Source organism: Ambystoma mexicanum, chromosome 4p (genome assembly GCF_040938575.1).
Source record: "Ambystoma mexicanum isolate Mex_15411 chromosome 4p, UKY_AmexF1_1, whole genome shotgun sequence".
Taxonomy (NCBI): domain Eukaryota; kingdom Metazoa; phylum Chordata; class Amphibia; order Caudata; family Ambystomatidae; genus Ambystoma; species Ambystoma mexicanum.
Genome location: NC_090927.1, coordinates 1,141,897,939 through 1,141,923,518, shown reverse-complemented (window position 1 = coordinate 1,141,923,518; position 25,580 = coordinate 1,141,897,939). Strand labels below are relative to the sequence as shown.

Genomic DNA, 25,580 nt, shown 5'->3' with positions numbered 1-25,580 from the left:
AAGTCAAGGTGAACTGAAGCACTTCTTGGAGGTAAGTAGAAAGTCTTTTCCAATGTTTAAAAACTCTTTGTAGAATAGAAGAAAATCACAGTAGGGCCACAAGCAGATTAGGCTTGTGAAGTAAAGAAGCTGGCAGCAACTCTACACGTGCAACCAAGCAAGTCTCCAACGAGGACAAGTGGCTACACAACAAGAGGTAAGTTCCGTGACTTTACAGTACCTTTTAGAATGAAAAAGAAGTGTAACAGATCGCTCCTGTTCCTGTGCAGCTCTGCAGATTCTCGCTGTTCCTGGGCCTCAGTCGTGGGGACAAGAGGGAGGACTTCTTCTGGGACGGTCCCTGCTTGCAACCGGCAAACTTCAAACAAGTAGCACTTTGGTGTTTCAGCTCCTTGCGACTACCGCAAATAGCAACACCGCGGTTACTGGTTGTCGAGATGGACTTTCCTTGCTTCTGGGGTCCTGCACTCTGTTGATGGGGCTCAGGCTCAGTCAGTCCTGCTTCCTGGGAGTCCGGAGGATCTTTCTGGAGCTCTTGGCCAACTTAAAAGCAACACACACAATCTGGTGTTCCTCTCCCTAGCTATTCGGTTTCCAGCAGCAACTCTGTGGAAATTCAGCCAGCTCCGAGAAGATGTCCAGGTGGCTTCCTTTTGAGTTGATTGGTCCCACCAACTCAAGGGGAGAAGTCCTTGCAGGGTCTTCTCTGTCGATACTAATTAGGAGTTTCAGTACAGCAGCAGGGCTTCACCGGCAAACCAACTGTCCAGGAGTTGCAGCAGGCGTCCTCTTCAAGTTCTTCTTCGGTTCCTTCGTCCAGTGGTCGACTCTGCCTTCCAAGCCAAAAGCCTTGCCTTTTATTCAGGTTTCTCCCATTCATTCCAGCCTAGCTGTCAGTCACCCAGAAGGGTGGCTGTCCTTGCCGGACAGTCAGTCGGCCAATCACCATAGCATGCATTTGGGTCTCCTAGGAGATGAACCCCAGGGAGTTCCGGGCACCTCGCTCACTTCCTGCCCTCGCCAGACACCCTGGAGCCAGAGGCGGGCATCAATTGTGAATCCTGCCAAAGGCAAAGCGACCAAAGGGACCAAACCTAGTTTGGAGCGCAACGTAAATCTCAAGAAGGAACTTTGAACAAAGAAATGGCGAAAAAAGAAGACCGGGCCAGTTTGACAGAAATTGCACCGTTGGGTGCTTTACTGCAGCTGTGAACGCAGCCCGCGGAAAATGCGCACCACAGTAGTTAAAAGTAAATCACTGCCACCAGCCATTCAGTGAGGAAAGGGTAACATAAACATGTTACATGAGAAGCTAGACAAAGGGGATACTAAGTAACCCCTTCAGCACCCTATTGTAAGATAGTTTGTGCTGGGTCTATAAAGTTGCAAATGTAAGTAGTAAATTTCACTTTACTGCTCTGGGAAACAGTAGTTTACCCCAGAGAAGGTATTTAAACCTTTGGGAAAACTGGAAGACTTCCCTGTGCCACTGCCCTGAAGGTGCTGTGTGACACCATGTAAAAAGATGATCCCTTTGGAGTTTGTCAGACTCCAAAGTCAACAGAAACAGAGTTCAAATCACAGAAAAATATATGAGTGGGAAAAAGGTCTCTCTCTCCAGGTAAGAAACTAAAAGCCCTAAAGTCCAGCAAAAAAGCTGGGGAATCTCCAAGGTAGAAGGGAATTAGCACATTTCTGAGAATTCTCCCTAACAACGAGTAATCAGTCAACACAAAAGGTGCCGGTGCAAGATGAGCCTTGTCGCCCCGGCGTGGCCGAGGCAGATTTGGTACTGCTACCGGGACCTTCTCAGCCTGTCGACGTTGCCTCCAAGCAATCTACTAGTGTTTGTGGATATGTTCGCCAGAGGAGGTGGTGCAATCTTGCGACACAACACAGGATCGCTGAACCTGAATGCCTGGCTCCTGCGGCCTTAGAGTTCGGTGGGTATGAGCTGCCGGCGGACTGCAGAGCGGTCCTTGCCAGGGCCAGAGCATCATCGACTCTGAAGTGCTACTGGCACAAGTGGAAGCAGTTCGCTACTTGGCGCCGGTCGAAGAAGATCAACTTGCTGAGGGCCATGGCCCCTCAGATCCTTCCGTACTTGTTGGTTTTGATGGAGGCGTGCGCCAGCCCCGCCTTGGCCAAAGTGCATCTGGCGCTATCTCCCGCTACACCAGGTCTCTGGAACGGGCATTTCTTTGGTCACACCATCTAGTCCAGGAGTTTCTTAAAGGACTATCTTGATTGTTCCCGCCGGTGAAGGCCCCCGCCCCGGCGTAGGAACTCAACATGGTTCTGACAAGGCTCTTGAGGCCCGGGGGCCTTTTGAGCCTATCCATCAAGCCCCTCTCAAGTGCCTTTCGTGGAAGTCGGCTTTCCTCATGGCTATCACCTCTGCCAGGAGAGTGGGTGAGATCCAGGCCCTGTCCTGCAAGGTGGTGCTGTGGACGTACTCCTCCTTCATACCAAAGGTTCCATCGGAATTTCATCTCAATGAACCTTTGGTGTTGCCTGTGTTTTTACCAATGCCTTTGTCGCCGGTTGAAAGGACTCTGCACTCGCTGGGTGTAGCGTTTGCTCTGAAGTTTCTGGAAGACATGTCAACTTTTTGTCACCTTTGGTCCTGTGAACCATGGGAAGGCCTTGTCCAAGGCTTCCATCTCCAGGTGGCTCTCTTTCTGCATCTTTGTCACTGGTTCACTGGTTGGCAAACCGACTGCTGCCTGGCCGTCCGAGAGGCCATTCTACCAGAGCGATCACTGCGACGATGGCGTTCCTGTCTGGTGTGCCCCTGCTGGACATCTGCAGGGCTGCTACGTGGAGGTCTATGCACACCTTCCTGAGATTATACCGCATCGACACGGATTCCAGAGAGGAGTCCAGAGTCAGCCAAGCAGTGCTGCGCAATCTGGTGAGGAGGTAAGAGAAATTGCTTCTGTTGAGCCTTGTCACCTCCCGTGGTTGTGTATGTATGTACTGCTATCTATTCTTTATTCGTGAGCATGTGAATCCATGCCAATCACCATGTTGGAGAAGGAACAAGTTACTTATCTGTAACTGTTTTTCTCCAGCATTGGTCTGGCATGGATTCACATGCAAACCCGCCCTCCTGCCCCACTGTGGCTCTTTTTGGTCCTACTGCCACTTCATGTGCTACCAAATCTGAAGATGGCTGCCAGAGGAGGGGTTTAGGGAGAGGGTAGTCATTGGCTGGGGGCAGTGTGACCCAGAAATCAGTGATTGGTTTATAGCAGACAGTTTACAAATGAGAGTGAACGCTTTTTTTCTTTTACTGAGGATTCCCGGCCTGACAACAGGGAATATTCATGAGCATGTGAATCCATGCCAGATCCATGCTGGAGAACAACAGTTACAGGTAAGTAACTTGTTTCTACTCCTACGTCCCGTCCTCTTTCTTCCATACTGTATGGTTATCCCTCGCTATGGACGGGAAACAAACGTTTTCATCGGAACAAATTGTCTTCCACTTGAAATTTAGATGCACGCTGGGGCACAGCCCTGGGTGCATGCGCTCCGCTGCCTCTGCCCACCGGCGCCACTCCTTAGTCCACTTTTCCATGTCGACTGGAACAGACTGCTTCACCAGCGCTCCTGGGTTAGGCCTCTGGCATTGTAATTCCACACGCTCTTCTCCGAAAGGCTTTCTGTTTTTTCTCTTGTCGTCTTTCCTAGCAATTGTCAGAGAAGACTGTCATCTGATGCCCGCTCCTCCCCGGCGCATGTCGACAGCGGGTCTCAGCAGGTGTCCGGGCTTAGAGGGTTCCTACCCTACGTCGGATCCCCATGTGCTCTGGCTCTGGTGCCTTGGCCCCGACCACGGCTGGGACGGCTGTTCTGCGTGCGATACGTTGGCCCCGAAAGCTCTCAAGAATCGTTTGGCCCGGTGAAGCGAGCTGTTCGAGAGATCACCTCCAGAGGACATCAAGAACTACGTGAGTAGGAAGACCAGGCCCAAGGTCGGTACCCTGTTCTCCTCTGCACCACGCAAGGGTGACTTCTTCCCAGGGAAGCACCCAAGTGGGTGGGACCTTCCAGGTCCTAAGGACCAGAAAAGAGACCAAGGCTCTCAGAGCTACCAGCCAACAGGCCGAGGGGTTGCAAGATCCTCCCGGTTCCACCGCTAAGGGGCTACAAAGCTCTGCTACCGCAGACATCCCCGAGGGGCTTTGCTCTACTACTGTGCTCGTGTTTGAGGGGGTGCCTATACGTAGCACTACCGGTGTCATGGCCGAGTGCACTCCGCCTCCCAGGTTGCTACCGGAGATGCAGGGAAGGTCTGAGCCTTTGCTTTTAAGCATGGAGGCGGAGACTGGGCCCGTCTCTTCAGGCATCAGGAACCAGGCACGTGGTGCGGGGCTTGACAAAATGACACCCGGAGCCGCCTCCTAGAGAGCAGGCATAGGAACGCACGTCTAGGTGGGACTGGACCACTCCAGTGACCTGGTCCACATCATACCCGACCACACCTTCACAGGGGTGGTACGCAGCTCCCAGCATGGTGTGGCACGGACTGGCAAGACCTCAGCAGCCACATGGCCTGGCTCCTACACTCCCAGGCCCTTCCCCTGCATGCGAGGATAGGCTCTTCGAAAAGTCCCTTACCCTCATGAAATCACAGCTGATGGGCACAATCCTGAGGGGGGGTCATCAAGGACATGCTACCTCCGGCACCACCCCAGGCTCTGAACGTGGTCCAGACCTCAGCCCCTTATCCCCGCGCTCACACCAGTCACTGTCGCTCCGTCCCCAGCGCAGCTTCTGCAATAGCCCCCAGCACTGCCAGTCAGCACGCCACAGCTGTCCGCACCCAGCACACCTCCGACAGCTCTCGACCTGAAGGACACAGCGGGCAACAAGGACACTCCCTCGTCCTCTAAGGCCTTCCACAAGAGGCTTTCGTGTGTAGCAGAATACCTCAGTATTCGGCAGCCAAAAGCTGAGCAACCTGAAGCAGGGTTTCTGGCCGAAGTGCTGACCATTTGCCCTGCCACAAGAACTGGCATCCCTCTGCAAAAGGACATAGAAGCCCTGGCCAAGAAGGGATGGGTGAAGCCGCATTCAACGCAGCTTACCAAAAAACGCCTCTACGCCAAGTATAGGCCGACCGAGACAGACTCCCTCATTCTGGCGGTGCACCCGCAACCGCATTCAACGGGTATAGCTGCAGCCTCCCTTTACACCAATCCAGTCTTCGTTGTCTGCACCCACCTCAGCACTACTCGGGAAGGAGGAAAAGCTGTAGGAATCCCACGGCCAAAATATTTACTCTAATGCCACTTCATCTGCGCCAATCCAATGCTGACGCTATGCTGGCTGCAGTGATTCAAAAGCTGTGGCGGGAGATTGCAGATTTCCTCCCAGAGCTCCCTGTGCATAGTCAGGCGCGCTTCAAGGCCGGATTGGCAGAGGCCAAAATCATGGCCCAAGACGTTATGGAATCCATAGTCGCTCAAATCGACACCACAGGTAGAGCGATTTGTATCGCCACATATATTTATTTGCATTTTTAAAGCGCTCACACAGCCCGGGGGCATCGAGGCGCTGTTACAGGAAAATGTCTTAGTTGCGTAATAATGCGCTTTATACCCAGAGGTTTCTAAGCATGGACCCAGGAATCAAACCTGTGTTGCTTCGTGTCTTCTTGTTTCCAAGGCGAGCATGTTGCTGCTGGGCTATCCTCCTGGGACGGGCTCTGAGGACAGCTTGGCTTCAGGCGTTATCAGGAGCGGCGCGCTAGGCAGCCTGACAGGTGGTAAAGCCAGCACAGGCGCAAGCAGTACAAATCCTCCGACAAATGGTTGTCCAGTCCCCCTCCCAGGCACCAGCCTCAGAGGTTAAGAAGTTGTGACCATGTTATCCAGATCCACAAGTCTACGGTGGGAGCCAGGCATGTCCTTCACTTCCATTCCTGCCGGGCAAGGTTTGCGGACCCATGGATCCTCCCTGTATTTTCCACAGGCTTCCGCTTGCCAATTCCTCCACTTCCTCTTTCCTCCTCTCCACTCCTGCAGATTAGGACGGCAACTCTTTTGGCGGAATTCTGCTCGCTCATCACAAGTCAGGCGGTGGAGAAGGTGCCATCTTCACAACGAGGCATGGGCTTCTATTCCCGAATATTCTCCATTCAGAAAAGGGATCCGGCTGGCCTGAGGGGTGCACTGGACCTTTATTCCTTAAACTCTTCCCTACCCCTACAAAAGTTCAAGATGCTAACTCTGCACGTCCCCATTTGGGAGCCCCATTGTCCCTTCCTGAGGTTTAGGATCATGGGTTTTCATTTTCAATACAAGGTCCTCGATTTTGGCCACAACTTAGCCCTTAGGGTATTTACAAGGCTAATGAACTCTGTAGCATCCCTGCTCAGGGCCACCACCTTTATCCATATCTGGACGACTGGCTAGTCAGAGCGGAGTCTCCCGAGGCTGTACAGCACACAGCTTCAGCACTTATACACATGCTATACGATCTGGGGTTCTCTATCAACCTCAAGAAGTCAGTTTACTCCCCACTCAGTCCTTAACATTCCTGGGGCTAATTTGGGATACAAGGGTGGAAAGGATCTTACCCTCTGCAGACAAGATAACAGCAATCGGGAAGGCCACCAGGCATTTTCTCAGCAGACCTGTGATCTCAGCATGGTGGTACCAGCACTTGCTAGGCATAATGGCGTCTTGCCTCCTGGCGGTGCCTCACACAAGACTCAAAATTACGAGGCTGCAGCTGCATTTCTCATCCTCGTGGAATCGGGAGACTGGCTCTCAGGCAGCTCCCATTAGCATACCACAGCATCTGCAACCGGAGTTGGAGTGGTGGAGTGCAGAGACCAACATGTAAGTGGGCCGACCGTTTCGGCAGCCCTCGCCAGATATCACAATTACCACGGACTCTTCCCTAGAGTGATGGACAACCAGTGTGTCCATGAAGTATGGTCACAACAGTAACACCTGGAACACATCAACTCACTCAAGATGGTCATTCCTCCCCATTGTCAGCAGCAGCGCGGTCTGCATCCAGACAGACATCGCCTCTTACATGTATTAAATCAACAAGCAGGGAGGTACCAGATCCCCTCCACTCCCCTCTGTCCATCAGCATTTGGGAGTGGGCACTGTCCAACAGCATTAACTTCTCAGCAGTCCACCTGCCCTGGGAATCCAACTTCGAGTCGGACAGGCTCAGCAGGCTGGGGATCGACAACTACAAGTGGCAGTTGAAAGAAGCGGTCCTGAGAGGGATTTTTGACAGGTGGGGCAACCCTCAAGTAGACCTATTTATCACCATGAACCACAGGAGGTGCTCCCAGTTCACGTTTCCCCCACTGCGCTGATTCACAGGGTCATCTGCAGGGCCAGGGAGTCACAGAACCTTTGGCGGATCCTGATAGCGCCATGGTGGCCGGAAAGACCGTGGTTCTCGGAGCTCCTCCGATTGTCGGACCAACCTCCAGCACACCTGCTGGCTCCAGCCCACTTTCTCTTGCAGCAGGGGGGCACAGTGGTTCACCCTGCTCGCAGAAATTAGCCCTGGCAGTGTGCTTCCTGAACAGGTCACACTGAAGCATCAACACTTATCGCAGGACAACCTGGCCATCATACAAGGGGCAAGAAACTACTCCGACAGGAGTCAGTGCAGAAGCAAGTGGACCAGGTTCTGCCACTGGGCCAAGGCAAACAACGTTGATCCACTGACATGCTCAGTGGATGATGCGTTATCATTCTCGACGCATCTGGCTCAATCAGGTGTGTAGGTAGACACCTGCCGGACGTATCTGGCAGCCATAGGGGCCTACAAGAATTCAGGAGACGACATCTTCTACTCTTCCAATTCGGTGGTAGAAAAGCATCTGGCAGGACTGACCAGATGCTATCTTCTGGTCAAGCATCCACATCCGGTCTGGGACCTTAACGTGGTGTTGCGTGCCCTGGCTCACAAACCATTCGAGCCCATGGCATCAGCAGACATCAGGCTGATGACTATCCAGACTGCCTTGCTGGTTGGCCTTACTTCAGCACACCAGATCAGCGAGATTCAGGCTCTGGTGGCTTCAGAGCCTTATATACCATTTCACCGGGACAAGGTGGTGCTCAGGATGCATCCTGCATTTCTCCCTAAGGTTGTTTGTTCCTTTCACATTAACAAGGGGATGGTACTTCATACGTTCTTTGCTGACCCAAAAGATGAGGCTCACTGTTTGGATGTCTGACATGCTCTAAGATTCTACCAGGACAGGACAAAGAGCTTCCGTAAATCGAATGCCTTGCTCAGCACGTTTAGTGGGTCAAAACCAGGCTGTCAAGCCTCCAAGGCTTCCATAGCAAGGTGGAGGGTGATGGCCATCAAGGAGACATATGAGGGGCAGCACAGGCCTTTGCCAACAAACATGCACACCATGCCATCAGAGTAAAGGTCACGGCTGGGGCTTTCCAAAGACACATCCCATGACAGACGATCAGCAAAGCGGCTACTTGGGCTTCCCCATCAGCCTTTTTGAAACACTACTGCTTGGATGCCAGCACGAGGTCGGACCCAGCATTTGGCCAGGCAGTTTTGAAGAATTTATTTGCTTAGAGGGGCAACTCTCCTCCCTAGGGGACTGAGGAGTGGTACCGGTGGGTGGTGTCAGTTGAGCGCAGGCTCCCAGGTCTCTACCATCCCCCCCACCCCCCGCAACCCTCCTCCCTACCCCTGCGCGCATCTAAATTTAAAGCGGACGACAATTCTTTCTGGTGAAAAGGTTCAGTTTCCTGTCACTAGCAAGGGACGCCTATACAATATGCAGGAAAGGGGACTATGGACTAGGAGTACGTTAGTCACTGCAGTGAGTAACTTATAATTTCAAATGGCATTGAGCGCTTTAGTCATTAATGAGACGTTATGAAAAAAGTCTATTAGGATATTCTAACCTACCGTTTCTACTGCACCCCTCTTTTTAATTCAAGCTGAAAGCATACTTTTCTTTTCGCTGCAGTAGAGCTATGTTTTCATTTTGAGAAGGGGGTTGCTGAGTTAGATTTGCACATTTTCCAAAAATAATAGTGTCTGTGATAGCATTGATCAGAATACCATTAGCAAACAAGATAAACGATTTGTAGTTGCCATGTCACTAGCCAGGCTGTCATTTCTGAAAACACCCGACCATTATCAGTTATGTGATATTTGTGTTTGTTGCAGATTCTGATCAGTCATGACCCCCTGGCATATACCACCTCTACCCAGCAAGACGTGCCGGAGAGCGCCACCCTTCCAGAGGAGCTAGACGCATTTGAGTCCGACTTACAAGTCATGTTAAAAGTTGTTGATAAACATCTGCAATCCACTGGTGATGAAGATGAAAAGGTTAGAATCTGAACACACATCTGGGGGAAGATGTCCAATGTGGTCGTGGTCCGTCGCCTCATACTGACCACCTGTTGATCGTTTTTCAGGGCGTCGAAATTCTCATCTTTTTCTGCAACCATGACCGTTTGGAAAATCATTGTGCGTTCTTTTGTGAGCAAAGCTAGTGTTTTAAACAGCAGCCAACCTTTGACTTGTGTCTTGTAGAACACACCGTTAGGCAATATTGTATTTAGTAACCCTGTTGTAGACTATCCTTGTCCTCTTGGCAGTAGGTAATCCAACCTTTGGTATAGGCCTGTACTACACAAGTTGGTAGTGTGACTGAGCAGCCAGGCTTATCTCAAGAGGGGTCAATGTGAGTTCTAGGGTTGCAACATAGTTTCACAGTGACAAGTATCCAAATAACACTTATACTCAAAGTTTCTTGATTTAAATATTTATTCATTAATTTAAGTCCTTTTTTAAATAAGCCTTCTTTAGAAGGGAGCAATTGGCAATAATAAAAATACTCTTCAAAATACACTTCTTCAGTTCAATAAGTAATTGGATACCCTTTTGGGAAGGCACACAGATTTTCCTACACCCCGAGATGACTTCAATAACTAGGAAACTGTGGACATTAATATATCACCTTTCACACTTAATTGGTAATACTGAAGTTATGAAACAAAGGAAAAGGTCAGGGAAGGAAACAATGGTTAACAGGCTTCCCAAACAGGTAAGCACTTTTGAACCCCCAATGCAATGTAGATTAACCCTTTCCCAGCTATACAAGCAAAGTACTTATGACTTTTTGGAGTGACAGTTAAACACAAAGTCAGAGGTTATAAGAGTCGTCTGGGAGCCAGTACAGCCAATGTCAATTGAGCAAAGTCTAGGGGAGCTGAGGCACTTCTTGAAGGTGAGTTTGGTTGAACAAGAAATCACTGTTGGGCCACAAGCTGGGAGGCTTGTTAAGGGCAAAGCTGCAAGCAACTCTACAACAGGCAGCAAATGCAAGTCTCAACTGAGAGCAAGCAAGCTACACAATAAGAGTTAAGTACCCCTTAGTTCACAGTACCTTAGGTCTGAAGAAATGGTTCCAGCTGGCATCTGTTCCTGTTGTAGTCTAGCAGATAGATTTGTTCCTGGGCCTTAGTCTTGGGGACAAGAGGGAGGACGTCTAGGGACTACTGCACTACGATTCGAAGGTCAGCGGCGGCAATGGGCAAAGTTCAGATCAGCGGCACTTCACAGTTTCAACTACTCGCAAATAGCACCACTGCGGTTCCTGGACATCATGTGGACTTTCCTTGCTTCTGGGGTCCAGGACTCTGTTGAGGTGGCTCAGGCTTGGTCAGCCCTGCTTCGAGGGAGCCTGGAGGATCTTCCTGGAGCTCGGGTCTGGCTTAAAAAGATGCCCTTGATTCTGGTGTACCAGTCCACTGGCACTCTGTTCCTGCAGCAGCAATGGAAGTACAGCCAGCTGAGAGTGGGGTTTCTGTCAAGTTCGTCTTGGGGTCGATTGGTCCCACCACCCCAAGGGGAGAAGACGTCCTTTGCAGGGTTTTTCTAGTCGAGGCGAATTCCGAGCTTCAGCACTACAGCAGGGCTTCACCGGGCAAACTAACGGTCCAGGAGTTGCAGCAAGCTTCTCTTCCAAGTTCTTCTTCGGATTCCTTCGTCCAGTGGTCGACTCTGCCTTCCTTGCAAAAGACCTTGCCTTTTATGCAAGTCTCTCCCATTCAATCGCAGCCTACCTGTCACTCACACAGCAGGCTGGCTGTCCTGCAAGGACAGCCAGCCAGCCAATCACCTTTGGGTGCATTCCTGTAACCAAGTAGACTAAGCACAGGGAGTTTTGAGAACCTCCCTCGCTTCCTACCCTGCCAGACACGCTGGAGCCAGAGACAGGCTTCACCAGTGAACCCCACCAAAGACAAAACTAACAAAGGGACCAAAACTGGTTTGGCATGCAGAGTAAATCTCAAGAAGGATCTTTCCAACAAGAAATGGTGAAAAAAAGAAGACGGGGGGCCATTTTGAGAAAATGGGCACCCATGGGTGCTATACTGCAGCTGCGAACGCAGCATGTGGTAAAAACACAATGGTAAGAAAAAGTAAACCACTGTCACCAGTCATTAATTGTAGAAAAGGTAACAAAAATGTTACATGAGAAAGTAGACAAAGGGGATACTAGTAACCCCTCCAGCACTCTATGGAAGATAGTGTGTACTGGGTCTACAAATTTACAAAAGGTAAGTAATGTCAATTTCACTTTACTGGTCTGGGAAACAGTAGTTTATCCAAGAGAATGTATTTAAACTTTTGGGAAATCTAAAGCTGCACTGAAGGTGCTATGTGTCACAATGTAAAAAGATGATGCCTATGGATTTTGTCAGACTCCAAAACCAAAAGAAACACAGAGTTCAAATCTAATAAAAATGCATGAGCGAGGGGGAAAAAGGTCTCTCTTCAGGATAAAAATGTAAAGTCCTGAAGTCCAGCAGAAGAGCTGGGGGTCTCTAAGGTAGAAGGGAATTAGCACATTTCTATGAATTCTCCCTAACGCGTACACATTTCCCTCCATGACCGATCCTTCTCCCTTTTGGCTTAGTTAACCTACAATAGTGGAAGTATTTTTGCACAATCCAGGAGTTTTAATCTGGTAGTCGGAGAGTAAATGTCAGGGAAACCTGGGCATGTATCCTTTGTCTTGGCTTTCTCTTATCAATAAAAATGATATGGGCAGAAAGGTAATATCGAGTGATCATGCCATACTCTGAATTTTCTATAGATTGATGCAGAAAAGGCTCAAATTGAGAAGGCGTTGCAGAAAGGAGAACAGCTGTTGCAGCAGTCAATGGAAGACAACAAGAGGGAAAAAATAAGACTGCAGCTGTTGCTTCTACAGACACGATACAACAATCTGAAGGTCTGAATGAGATGTATTTTGGGGGAGAGAGGGCTGTAAATGACTTATGTTTTACATGTTTTAGCACATTTGAAGGCGTTTGGGTCATAATTTGTTTTTCTAAGCAAAACCACGCTTGTCCATAATTTCTGTTTCTAAATAAAACCATGATTAACAATGTGGAGACCAATATTTATTATAAGTTTCCAAAAATGGGATTGGTTTGGGGTGCAGTGTAAGACCCTTGTGATTTCTGTCTTCAGCACATATGTAGATTTGTTCATAATTTGTTTCTTACCAAAAACACAGACTATGCAGAACTGTAGTTATTGCAAGCTTCCAGAATTGAGTGGTTTGGGTTGTCCAGGCAAGAGTGTTGCAGAGTGTGGTTTATTGATGCATAAAATAATGCACAGCTCTTTATAAAGTCTACCAAGAGCGCTACAAGCACAGCTTAATTGGCAGCCTGCAGCACTCAGATTGGCAAATGAGAGCAGGAATTGCAGTGTACTGAAGCAACTGTTTGATCTAGACACTTGTTTACAAGGCTAGAGGGTCTTAAAAATTGTGCAAGCAACCAGAACAAAATCACATTCTCTTGTCAGTTGTCTGTCAGAAAAGTTGTATTGTCTTCCGTTGTCTCAGATACATTTTGGAAACTTAGTGTAGCTGTTGTTGCATACTTAAGACTTTTCCTGATTAAATGCTTCCATTACTACAGCATAGCCATCATTCAAATCATACATAGTCATTTAGAATAAAAAGCAACATTAAAGCTGGCAGTTCAAGTCTTTTGTTATCGGGTGTATTTGTGTGAAGTATTATATGTTCAAATTGCTGGCAAATCTACAAATGTTTCCTGCACTTGCAGTTCAAATGTATTTTATGTACTAATAAATACTATTTTCTGCCCCTCTCTGCTGCGTCCATTGCTTGCAGGAATTTAAATATGTTCAGCGTAGGAAGGTGGTGGAGATTGCGCCTGTGTTTTCTCAGTATAAGCAGGAAGAGGACAGCCTTTTGAACTGGCTGAATGAAACTGAACATCGACATCCAGAAATGAATGAAGCGGACGACGATAAGAAATTGCAGGTAGGGCAAGCATTACGAATGGTATTCATGTTTGACTCTTGAGCTACACACCCATTTCTTTCTGAGATCTCGTTCTGAAATACTTAAGTGTAGCTACCTCTCACTGGTGTCTAGTAATGACAGTAGTCTGACTTTGTGTCCTACCCTGAATAATATCTTAATCTTTGATAAAGTTGTACACTCCGTCCTTTTTGGATGTAATTCTCCCCACGTGTGAGTCTGTCAGGTCCCTGCCTACCTGTCTTGCGGAAGTCGAGGTTGAAGGCCCACCTATTCCCTCCAGAACTGTCGGCCCTGAGGTTAGCCTTGGGTCTGAAAAAAGAAAGAACTACTGTTAGGCACAATTGTATGCAGTACCCTTAGGGTGCACTACAACAACACCGACCTGGCAATAGCAAACCAACCTTTGGAATAAGTGTGTGAGCTGTAGGGGAGTTACACAGAGGTTCACAGTGACAAGTATTCAAGCAAACACTTACACACAGGGTTTCTTGATAAAACAATTGTTAATTTATTTACCAGTCAGTTAATATAAGCCTTCTTCAGACAGGAGCACTGTAAAACACCACATACATATACTTCAAAACTATAGACTCTCGTTCAGAATCAGTAAATACCCATTTGGGATGGCATACAGCAGAGACCTACACCCACAGGTGACTTAAATTGCTAGGGTGCTGTTGACATTAATGTATTCCTGTTGGCATTCAGAATTAGTTAAGAGCAAGTCAAAAGGGAAAGATTATTTAGAGCAAACAAGATAACACAAATATATCTTAAGCAGGCAAATGCTTTCAGATCCTCCAATAAGAGTAATTCATTTAAACAGGCAAAGCTAAAGTCAATAGGCAAGAGTCTATATGGGCTGAAGCACTTCTTTGCAGGTAAGTAGAAAAGTCTTTGCACAATGTTTCAGAAGTCTTTGAAGAAAAAGATGAATCGCTGTAGGGCCACATGCTGTTAGACTTGTGAGTAGTAGAAGATGCAAGCAACTCTACAGCAAGAGGTAAGTTCTCTTAGACGTTGTAGTGTTACTTGGAAATGAAGAGAAAATGCAGCAGATGACTCCTGTTCAACTCTGCAGATCTCACTGTTCCTGGCCTCAGTCATGGGGACAAGAGGGAGGACGTCGGGGGGGGGGACTCCTGCACTGCACTGAGACGATCAAAACTTGCAACCGGCAATCTTCACTTTCAATGGCTGTTCAGGGTTTCAGCTCCTCGCGTCTACCGCAAATAGCAACACTACGGTTCCTGGCTGTCGCTCTGTTGAGGGGACTCTTGCTCGGTCAGTCCTGCTCCCCGGGAGTCCTGGAGCCGTTGGGCAACTTAAAAGCAATGCACACAAACTGGTGTTCCTCTCCCTGGCTCTACGGTTTCCAGCAGAAACTCTGTGGAAATTCAACCAGCTCCAAGATGATGTCCAGGTGGCTTTCTTTGGAGTTGATTGGTCCCACCAACTCAAGGGGAGAAGTCGTCCTTGCAGGGGCTTCTCTGGCGATGGGAACTTGGTGTTTCAGCACAGCAACAGGGCTTCAGTGGGCAAACCAACAATCCAGGAGTTGCAGCAGGTGTCCTCTTAAAGTTCTTCGGTTCCTTCGTCCAGTGGTCGACTCTGCCTTCCAAGCCAAATGACTCTCCTTTTATACAGTTCTCTCCCTTTCATTCCAGCCTAGATGTCAGTCACCCCACAGGGCGGCTGTACTTGCAGGACAGTGAGACGGTCAATCATCAGACTCCTAGGAGACTAAGCACAGGTAGTTTCGGGCACCTCCCTTTTTTCCTGCCTACCTCAGACACCCTTGAGCCAGCGGCGGACTCCACTCGTGAATCCCTCCAAAGACAAAACGAACAAAGGGACCAAACCTGGTTTGGCGCGCAGAGTAAATCTCAAGAAGGACCTTTCCACAAAGAAATGGCGAAAAAAGAAGACCATGGCCATTTTGACACAAATGGCACCCTTGGGTGCTTTACTGCAGCTGCAAACGCAGCCCGCGGTAAATGCACATCGTGGTAGTAAAAACAAAACCACTGCCACCAGCCAGTCACTTCACTGAGGGTGCTGTGCAACACACATGAAAAGATTGCCTATGGAGTTATCTAAAAACTCCATAATCATAGAACACAAGTGAAAAACACACATCAAAATACATGAAAGAGTGGGGAAAAAGGCTCACACTCTTTCCAGGTAAAAAATCAAGTCCTCAAAATCCAGCAAAGTTGCTGGGGGTCTCTAAGTTGAAGGGAATTGGCACATTTATGAGAATTCTCCCTAACTTTGACGTCCTGGGAAGTCTCCTTTTTACTGTCTTCACTTTTATCACAATCTCAAGGGCATGCGTCTTCCTTGAGTTACTTCTCCTCCTGTAACTTATTACACACTCTTGACTTTGCCTGGTGTGCTCTCCTTCCAGGACTTTCCCACAATGAACTTTGACACTTCACGATCTCAAGGGCATGAATCCTCTTTGAGAGGCTCTCTTTCTGCCCCCTTTTCCCAGTATGTTCACTTTTACTTGGCTTTCTTTCAGAATTGATTTGCTCTCTCTTTTAAAGTGTGGATTCAACAACCCCTTTGTGACATAGCTTACAGGTATGTTAGCACCTTCACAGATTTTGCCTTGCTCGCGTGTTTCTTCCATGAAGCGGCGCACATTTTCAGGAAACCCGGTAACCCTTTTGTTTTCCATGTGCTTACCGGGTCCTCGTGTCTCCCTCGCTTCTCGGCTTCGGTTCACTTTGGGTTGCTGGCTCAACGTGCATCCTGTTGGCCACTGCGCCTTCACCGTGTCCGTGTACGGTTTCAGCTGCCTTGCGCTCGAGCAGCGAGCTGTCTGCAATCCGGATTCCTCTTCTGCCGTCAGGGCCCTCCTCGCCTTCAGCATACTGGTTGGTCTCCATGCAGGTCTCAGTGCATCTCTGCGTCTGCAGCACACTCTCCTTGCTGTCAGCTGCGCTGGTGTTATTTTTATTTTGTGTTTTATTTGTATTTTATTAAGCGCCTTAAACCAGAGGGCTGTACAGAGCATAAGAAACGGTATAATAAAAATGAATGGACAATAAAATTCAGAAAACAATCACTCAGGGATGTTGGGGTAAATGACACTTCAGAGAACCACGGAATAAGGAATGGGCAGAAATAGAACAGAGAATGCGGACGTGCATTCCAGTGAAGGGGGCAAGGAGCTCAAAGGAGTGAAAGCGAGATTGAGCACAGGGAGGACGAGGGGCTACCAATAAAAACTGAGAATGATGAAGGGGGGGGGTGTAGAAGGAGTATAGATAACTAGGAGCAAGACCATAGAGGGATTTGAATACATGACCATGAAAACTAAATTTTATTGGAGAATGAAAGGGTAGCCATTTAAGAGCTGCAAGCAAAGAAGAAAAAGAATTTCAAAATGAGAGAAGACATAAAAGACGGATAGAAGAATTGAAGACTGATTTAAGAGGAGCAAGACGAGAACTGGAGAGCCAAAAAGAGCAGTAGAAAAGTCTAGAGAAATTTAAAGAACAAATTAGACGTTGAGATGCTGGAAAAGTAAGAAATGGGCAAGCTTTACGAATGTTGACAAAAATGGAAATGACAGGGACGGGATGTTAATGAAATGTGATCAGAAAAGGAAAGATTAGTGTCAAAATAAAGGCAGAGATTTCGGGCCGTGGGTGAAATTGAGAGCCTAGATGGGGGAAAGAAGGGGAAGGGTGGGGAGGAAGGGTATTAGCAGGAAAAAAGAAGACTTCAGTCTTCACAGCATTGAGAGTTAGATAGTGGGAAGACATCCAAGATGTGATAGCAACTAGATGAGCAGGAAGGGTATGATGCATTTCTGGAGAAAAAGTGTAAAGAAACAAACAGGTTTGGGTATTGTCAGCATATAAGTGGTGAGATAACCCAAAAGAGGAAATAATAGCAGCAAGACAAGAGGCATAAAGAGAGAATAGAACAAGTCCAAAACGGACCCTTTCGGCACACCATCCGCCAGCAAGACCGATTTAGAAGACTTGCCTGCCCAAGAAACTGAGAATGTTCTATTGGAAAGATCAGAGTGAAACCAAGACAGAGCAGACCCCGTAAGATAGAAAGAAGAAAGTGAAGCCAAAAGTAAAGAGTGATCAGCAGTGTCAAAAGCAATTGATAGATCCCGAAGAATGAGAAAAGATGAGTGTTTAGAATATCGTGCAGAAAGAAGAGAATTCAACAGAGAAAGAAAAGCAGTTTTTGTCGAGTGGAAAGGGCCAAAACTCAGAGTGGAATTGAGGAAGAATAGAGGAATTGGAAACAAATGTGGAGATCTGAGAGTAGACCAGCCATTCTAATAGTTTAGAAAGAAAAGGTAATAAAGAAATAGGATGGAAATTAGAAGCATCAGAGGATCAGCAGTGGGTTTCAGATTGGAATGATGGAAGCATGATAGGGGATTTATCATTGTTATGCTTCATACCCTCTCCTAGTGAGACCCCCAGCACTTTTTCCTGGACTTCTGCACCTTTTTCTTTAAATCCTTAATGAGTGGAGCTTTTTTCCACTCATTCATTCTTTTAGGCTATGTCTTTTTGAACACTGTACTTTGTGTTCTACCTGTATTATGGAGGCTGTCTACTCATCGCTCTTAAAGGCATCTGTATTCTTCTAATGCAGCACACAGCTCCTTATGGGCAGTGTTGCTGGGGTCCCTCAGGGTCCTCCTTTAAGGTTATTTTTTAATATCTCCAAAAAACTATAGTTCTTAGGTAACTTTATAGACCGACAGATTGGCACACACCACCTTCAGTGGAGTGCCAAATGGATACGTAGTATCCCCCTTCTCTCTGCTCCTGTGACTTTTTAGTCATGTAGACAATCATCTAGTTATGGCTGGTGGCAGTGGACGTGTTCCACCAACTAATGTGTATTTTTTTTTACCACAGGCTATGTCCAAACCCCGTTGGTGCACAATAGGGGCACCTAAGTACCAATTTGGGGCCCCCTTCTTTTTTCGCCATTACTAGCATGGTTGTTCTTTGTTGGCCCTTCTTCTACCTTTCTGGGAGGGGAAGGCCTGTATGTGCATGTATTGCCTTTGGCGGGAACCCTTGGATATCCCTGTAGGCTGTCTGTGCAGGCAGTAAGTAGGGGAACAGTTTTCCACTCCCCTGTCCTTTGTTTGCCAGAGTGCCTGAATAGGTCTACCTGATTGGACAGCCAAACACCCCTTTCTGTAAAATGCCGAGAGAGATTGCAGAGGAGCGTGTGCTGGAACTGTATAAAAGGTGTGGCTTCTGGAGTGAAAAGCAAGTTGACCACAGAAAGCTGAAGTAACCAAAGAAGACAACAACTAGAGATGCCTGCAGACCCTTTGCAGCACCGTGAAGCGATCACTGCTGTCCCGACTCCATTTTCTATGCGACAGAGGAGCTCCAAAGAGGACTCCTACTTTCCTTTGACTGGTGGGAAAAATCAGTCCCAAGACAAACTTTGAAACAAGCCATCTCCTGAGGTCCTGGGAGTTTCCAGACCTACGGAACCCCAATACCAGGAGAACTGCTGCCCATTTTGAGTGCATCGTCGTGGAAAGGCTGTATCCGTCCAAATCGTTGCTGAACCTGCAAGGACACTCCAGAGATCCAATCCAAATCGCCCAGACCCCCTAATCAGAGCGTGGGACTGCAGGAAGAGAAGATTGACCGGGCGATGTGTGTCCTTTGCTTGTGCTGCAGAAAAGGCGCCAAAACTGGAGAGTGAACCAAGAAGTTGTTGAAAGTCGTGCTACAGGTCCTCCTTCAAGACTGCTTCTAAGAGATGCCGTCAATTGTCCTGCTTTCAGTCATCAGACTAAGGAATCCGGAGGTCAGATCCAGAGCTGCAACATCATGGAGCATCCAACACAAACATTTTCTTCCAACCCAAGGTACTGTGGGGAAAAAGGTATTGCTTAACGGATTCCAAGAAGTCGCTCCAGAGCGTTTGAGTGCACGTAGAGGTGTTCAGGGCAATCCACTCTTCATGCCCAAGCCGCTGCGTGTGTCCCTTCCTCAAGTCCGTTTTATGGTCTCCCTTGTTGGTTGTTTAATATGCTGCTTCAATAACACTAGGCACTGGAAGAAATCCACAAGAACTCTTCATAATTGCTGCTTGTCAAGACTTCAAGACCTCTCCGAACTGCCTTTAGTTGGGGTTGCGTTTTGGGACTTAAAGGACTTACTATGTGAAGAAATCCTCTCTAGAACCTTGAACCAAGATCATGTTACACTAACTCAGCATTTTCCTCCCTGTAAGTGATTTTACTATGCGTTTGCTGAGTAAATGCATTAGCGTATAAACTGTTGAAAACCACGTAAGTGCGCAGTAACAGATAATAAACATTGTCTTTTCCCTTTCTAATATTGCTACACATGTAACTGCGAACAAACACAAAGGTGAAAGTGCCCTTTGAAGTGTGTTATCAAGTATTCCTAAGTGTTCTATTATATAAACGTCTAAAGTATTAAAGTGATTCTTGTGTAAATATATACTTTTATATAACTTATAAGTGTACGTGCTTCTTTGATGTGCCTGTCTAACTAGATTCAGTGTACTTACCTACAGCTCACATCTTCCTCCTAAGATTGCTCTGCTACTCTACCAAGGTCCTGAGTTAGTACAGGTTGATACAGTTGGGGATCTACAAACCACTGGGATAGCTTACTTAAGTCTTACTGCCAGTAAGACTTTAGGAAAACTCCCCTAACTGGTTTTAAACTTCTCGGTATGATTGATGTTAGGACAGTTGTTCTGAAGTGCTACCAGCTTCATCAAAACCATTCAACTGAGGCAGTACAAGACTCCACTCTTAGTATAAGGCCGTACGACCTAAGTACATGGTAGCGTAGACAGAGCAGCCAGGCTTATTTTAGGAGGGAGATGAGGGCTGCAGAATCAGTACAAATAAAATTTAAAAGAAACACTGAAACACTATGTATGTAAAGATAAAGGAGTTATTTAAATACAAGTAGGCCCAGATAAATCTAGGGGTAAATAAGCACTAATACATTATATGAAATCACAATTATGGAAGAAAACGCAACACTATACTTGAAGGTACACAGACCCAAGTATAAACCTTAATTATTTATAATGCGCTTAATACCCAGAGGTTTCTAAGCGCGGACCCGGGGATCGAATCTGTGTTGCTCTGTGCCGTCTTGCTTCCAAGGCGAGCATGGTGCCCCTGAGCTATCCTCCCGAGAACAGTAGTTCTAGGGAAGTCGAAAACATTTCATACACATTCAGTATAGGTCACACCTTTTCTTGGGGAGTAAAACCCATGGTTACTTTCACAGTTACATTGAGTAATGCAAGGGCAGTAGACCCTACCAGTTGTACAGTGACTCTCAGTACAAATCACATAATCAGTCAACTGGATAATATACTTTTTATGAACAGTGGAACACTTATTCCAGGTACAGTAAAAACCTATAACTACTTTTGTGATAAGTTATACTAGATGAGTAAAACCTAAGGGAGTAATATTCAATTACAGGTGCTTTTGAGATTAGTGAAACAGATTGAGATAAGCAGTAACTCTTGTAACTTATTTTTGGGATGGCACACAGCTAGCTCAAGGTAAGTAAAACCCATATACTTTTTTAATCTCACAAGGAGTCCAGGTTAGATCTATCTCAACTATACAAGTGACTGATGTAGGACTCATAAGGGACAGTTAGAACCACAGACTCTGTGTTAGATAGCACAGGGAAAGTAAAGCCAATGTTACACTTTACTGGGTATGCAGTGATAAAATTGCGGCAAAAATGTCGCCTGTACAAAAATTTGCGGCAAAAATGCTGTGGTTTGACCCGTTAAAGGTGTACGCTTAAGGGGAGCGGGGGTTGCAGGGGTGTCCCCCGCTCCCCCTAAATGGTATAATGGGTTAGGGGTTGCGGGGGTGTCCCCCGCACCCTTTACATGGATTGCGGCAGCAAAACCACAGCCTTTTTGCCGCAATATTTTGCGACCACTGCCGTTTTTGCTGCAATTTTAACACATGGATCCCTTTACTGAATGACTCAGTTATTCTAGGTAGGCAACAACCTAATACAGACTTATTCTGGACAGGCTAACACCAAGTCAGGGGAAGCGAGTCCCAGTTGGAGGACACTCATTACCCTGCAGGAATACTCTGGTGAAACCAACACATTACTTTTGGGAAGTGGCACAACCTAATCACAGGCAAGTAATATACCTTCACATCTACTTCGTATTAGAATGGCAATTAGTTTCTAAGGAAAGACGGATGTTAACCATACTTTTAAGAATAGTGCACCACACATCCAAGGTAAGTAAGAACTTTTGTAACTATTCACTCTTAGTTACTTGTGAAAGAGTTGGTTGGTAACTGTGAGTCACTTTTAAACACTTATTTTCTTTTCTAGGCAAAAGGCCCAATCCCTTAAAAGCCTTTCCCTTATTCTTGGAGCCCGAGTGTTGTCAGTGGCAGAAGGAGGGGGTGGGGAGGGTCACTAGTATCTAGTGACCAACAGGCAGTGTCAGGATAGGTTCTTAAGTAGCAAAAGTCAGAGTTCCTTAGGAAGACTGGGAAAACAGGTGAGTACTTTACTTCTGAGTTAGATGGGGGTCCAGGGGCTTCACAGAAGACAACCTAGCAGGATTCTAGCAGTGGGACTGGGTGCACTGGATGAGAGGCCTCCCCATCACAGAAAACACCCCACAGCTACACAGAAATCCTAAGAGACTTAAGGTAAGTACATACCCAAGCCAACACAGTACCTCAGCATTGAAGAAGATTTTGCAGCAGGAGAACTTCAGGGTCTGCAGCCAAATACCCGGTCAGTGGATTCCTTGTCGTGGTGACTGAAAACAAGGCATCAGAGGGAACTTTGCAGCAGGGATCGATGAAGAATGCTGTAGGAAAGTTTTTACTCGCGGCTGAATGCGGTTCTGCAGATTTGGAGCCTTTTCAAGGAGCACAGAAGAAGACTGAAAATCACGGTTTAATTCCCGTCGTTACAAAGGTCAAGCACTCTGTTGAGGGGACTTTTCGGAATCGATTTGTGACTCGATCTGTGTCTCTGGAGATCCACCGTGATGCCCACGAAGTTTCAGCGAGATTTGGAATTCAGAAGACCGTGCACTGCACAGTTGCTTGAGATCCTAGGGTATTGTGGTATTGCAGCAACGCAAGGTCGCAGCAATGCGTGGGATGTCTCAAAATGCAGGTCTTCTTCAGTCTAATGGGTCTCACTAGGGTCTGATTCATGGTTGTCGTTTTTGAAGTCCCCAGGTCGATTGGAAGGATAGACTAGAGCAGGCTCCGGTTGCACAGCAGGCTCTCCGGTCACTGCAAACAGCTTGTGCCGCTTTTCCTTCATCATCCTCTTCGGTTTCGGTTCCAGTGGTCGACTTCTTCAGCTTCCAGGTTTGCAGTATTTAAGAGGAACTGCAGCAGAAGCTCTGCATTCTCTCCCTGCATTTTATAAGAAGGGGCGGTCGGGTTGTCCAATCTGGACAGCCAACCCCCCACTGGGATTTGTCCCCATTCGGGCGAGGAGGAAGACAAAGGGCTGTGGCGTTTTGAACTCCTGCCTCGCTTCCTGCCCTCACAGACAGACTGGAGCTTGGATGGGGAGTTCAGGGGACTCCCGCCGGAAAAGAAAATCACACAGGTAGCGGCTGCCGTCCCCTGACTGCCTAAAAATAAGTGATGACGTCATCAGATTCATCACAGACCATTCATACAGTGATATATACAAGAAAGTACGAAAATTGAATGGCAGTGACAAGAGAAGCCTTAATATAATCGACTGTGAAATTTAAAAAAGAAACAGCTGGCGAGAACAGCAAAGAGTTTAATAAGAATGTAATAGGACTTTTAAGACACAGTAGGGGTGAGTGAACCATGCCTGGGGAGAAGGGCAAACTGGAATTTCTGTCAAAAGATAGAAAAGCTAAAGGGAAAGAATACTGTGACCTAAGAAAATGAGAAGTTATACAGAGAGAGAAATACAGAGACTGGGTATCACTGCCGTGGGAAAGGGGAAATCAGCCCTATGTGTTAAAAGTAGGGGTTCAAAGAACCAGTCCTGGAGAAAGGAAAGCAGTGTTGTACAGTTTTGAAGGAACAATATGAACCGATTAAAGGGGTCACAATAGACTATTAAAAATAATCTTATTCATGAGAAGGGAGAAGAAGAAACCTGCAAGAAGCAAGCTGAGGAGAAAGGGGTCATTATGCTATATTTAGTTGTTAGAATGGTGGTAGGGTCGGATAGGCCTCATTTGGATGGTGGATGCTTTTGTGGGGTAGTTTCAGCCTGTTGGGTAAGTTTCTCTGAAGTCCAACTGGTGTGGGACTTCATAAGACTTATATCTTGCTATTAGGGACCCAACCCTTAATATAGCCATGTACTACATAAGTCAATAGAGTGGCCGAGCAGCAAGGCTTATCTTAGTAGGGAGTTGTGTGCTGTAGAGCAGTACAAAGAAATCAGTACATACATAGACCCAAAGAAAACGCTAACTCACTTAGTTATATTAAAATATATTTATTTATATATACACAAAGCACGATCTATTCTAAAATGCAGCAACTAACAATAACATTGAATTAGAAGTGGAATTAAGTGGAACAGTAATGCTGGTGAGTAACTTTTGGTTACACTTTTCATATCCAGTACACACAGTGATGTCAGTTAAGGTCAGTAAAGCACTTATAAGTATCACCTCAAAATTGAGTATGCAGGGAAATAAGTTATGCAGCACAGTCTAGCAACTGTTCAGAAGTACACTCTCCCAGTGGGATATAGGCAGTTTGGTTCCTTTCAATAAAAGTGTTCACAATTAAAACCTATGGAGGACCCAGCATTGCTAAAGCCAGTAGGATAAGAAGATGGAGCTTTTGGGAACCAGTACAGCCAAAGTCAAATTAACATTTCTGATTAAGATCTTCAGCGGAAAGGTTACTTAAGCAGTCGGTAGTTCTTGAAGAAAAGGCACAGGCTCAAGGGGAGCCTTACTGTTCACACACAGGCTGCAAAGCCTGCACAGAGGAGCTGAGGTCAACACTGACTTGAAGGAAACAGCACTTCCCAAGCTAGGACGCACCGAAAATGGCATAAGGTAATTACACCCAATCCCCACGGTATCTTAAAGATGAAGAAGAAATGGTAGCTGGCCCACTTCCTGCCTTTCCAGACACAATGGAGCCTGCCAAAGGCAAAATGCACAAAAGATCAAACCTGATTCAAACGGAGTAAAAGCCCAGGAGGAACTAACTGACCAGAAATGGCGAAAAAAGAAGACTCTGGCTATTTTGGGAAAAATTGTCACCCTTGTGTGCTGTATTGCAGCTGAGAAATCTGCCTGCAGATTCATGGCGCAAAGGTAGTAAAAAAGAAACCCCTGCCACCAGCCATTCAAGTTAGTGTAACAGAATGTTAAATGAGAAGTGGGATAAAGGAGTTACTTTGTAACCCCCAGCACTACACATAGGGTGGTGTGTGCTGGGCCCATAAAAGAAAATGTAAGTAAAACAAAAGTCGCCTTACTATTTTTAGGAACAGTAGTTCATCCAAGAAAATGTAGTTAAACATTAAGAGAAGTCCAACGGACATCTTAGTGACATTGCACAAAAGTTGCTGTGTGTCACAATGCAAAAAGTATATGCCTATGGAGTTTACCAGACTCCATTGAACAATAAGAAGCACAAAATCCTTGTCAGAAAAAACACATGAGAGAGTGAGGAAAAAGTCCCACTCCCTCAGGAGTTAAAATTAAAAAGCCCAGAGTCCAGCAAAAGAGATGGGGGGGGGTCTCGACGGTTAAAGGCAATTGGCACAGAAATAAAAATTCTCCCTAACGCTGACTTGCACCTTAGTTTACTAGGTAGTGAACACCCCTTAGAAAAACGGATAACTAGGCTTTACATTTAATAAATGCATTGTCGGTGTCCTCAGATGGTCCGTGTCCTCCTTCTGATCCGCCACATCTCCCTGGGTTGGACTCTTGGTTAGTGGCTGCATCTGCATTTGGTAGTTGGGTGCAGGAGGGATTGGCTACTGCTTCTGTGTATACTTGGTCTTATTTTCCAGCTAAGGGGCCAGACCAAGAGGGTCGGAGCTTCATGCAGCCAGTCCACCATTTTGAAAGTCGCTCTCCCCTTCCATACCCTACAGCTGTCTGTACCAGACTCAGCCCTCCTGTACTCTGAGGGGGTGAACTACTGACTTGAACAATTCATGGCAATGTTACTGAA

At 46.8% G+C, this 25,580-nt stretch overlaps 1 protein-coding gene across 5 annotated transcripts in view; it reads left to right on the top strand.

The window, feature by feature from the left end:
- Positions 1–25,580, top strand: part of UTRN (utrophin) — a 2,010,688-nt gene that overhangs the window by 854,718 nt on the left and 1,130,390 nt on the right. For all 5 annotated transcript variants that reach the window (XM_069606729.1, XM_069606726.1, XM_069606725.1 and 2 more), the window contains 3 exons: positions 9,196–9,360; positions 12,140–12,277; positions 13,196–13,348. In XM_069606729.1, the coding sequence (XP_069462830.1) occupies positions 9,196–9,360; positions 12,140–12,277; positions 13,196–13,348 (456 nt within the window). The remainder of the gene's footprint in view (positions 1–9,195; positions 9,361–12,139; positions 12,278–13,195; positions 13,349–25,580) is intronic.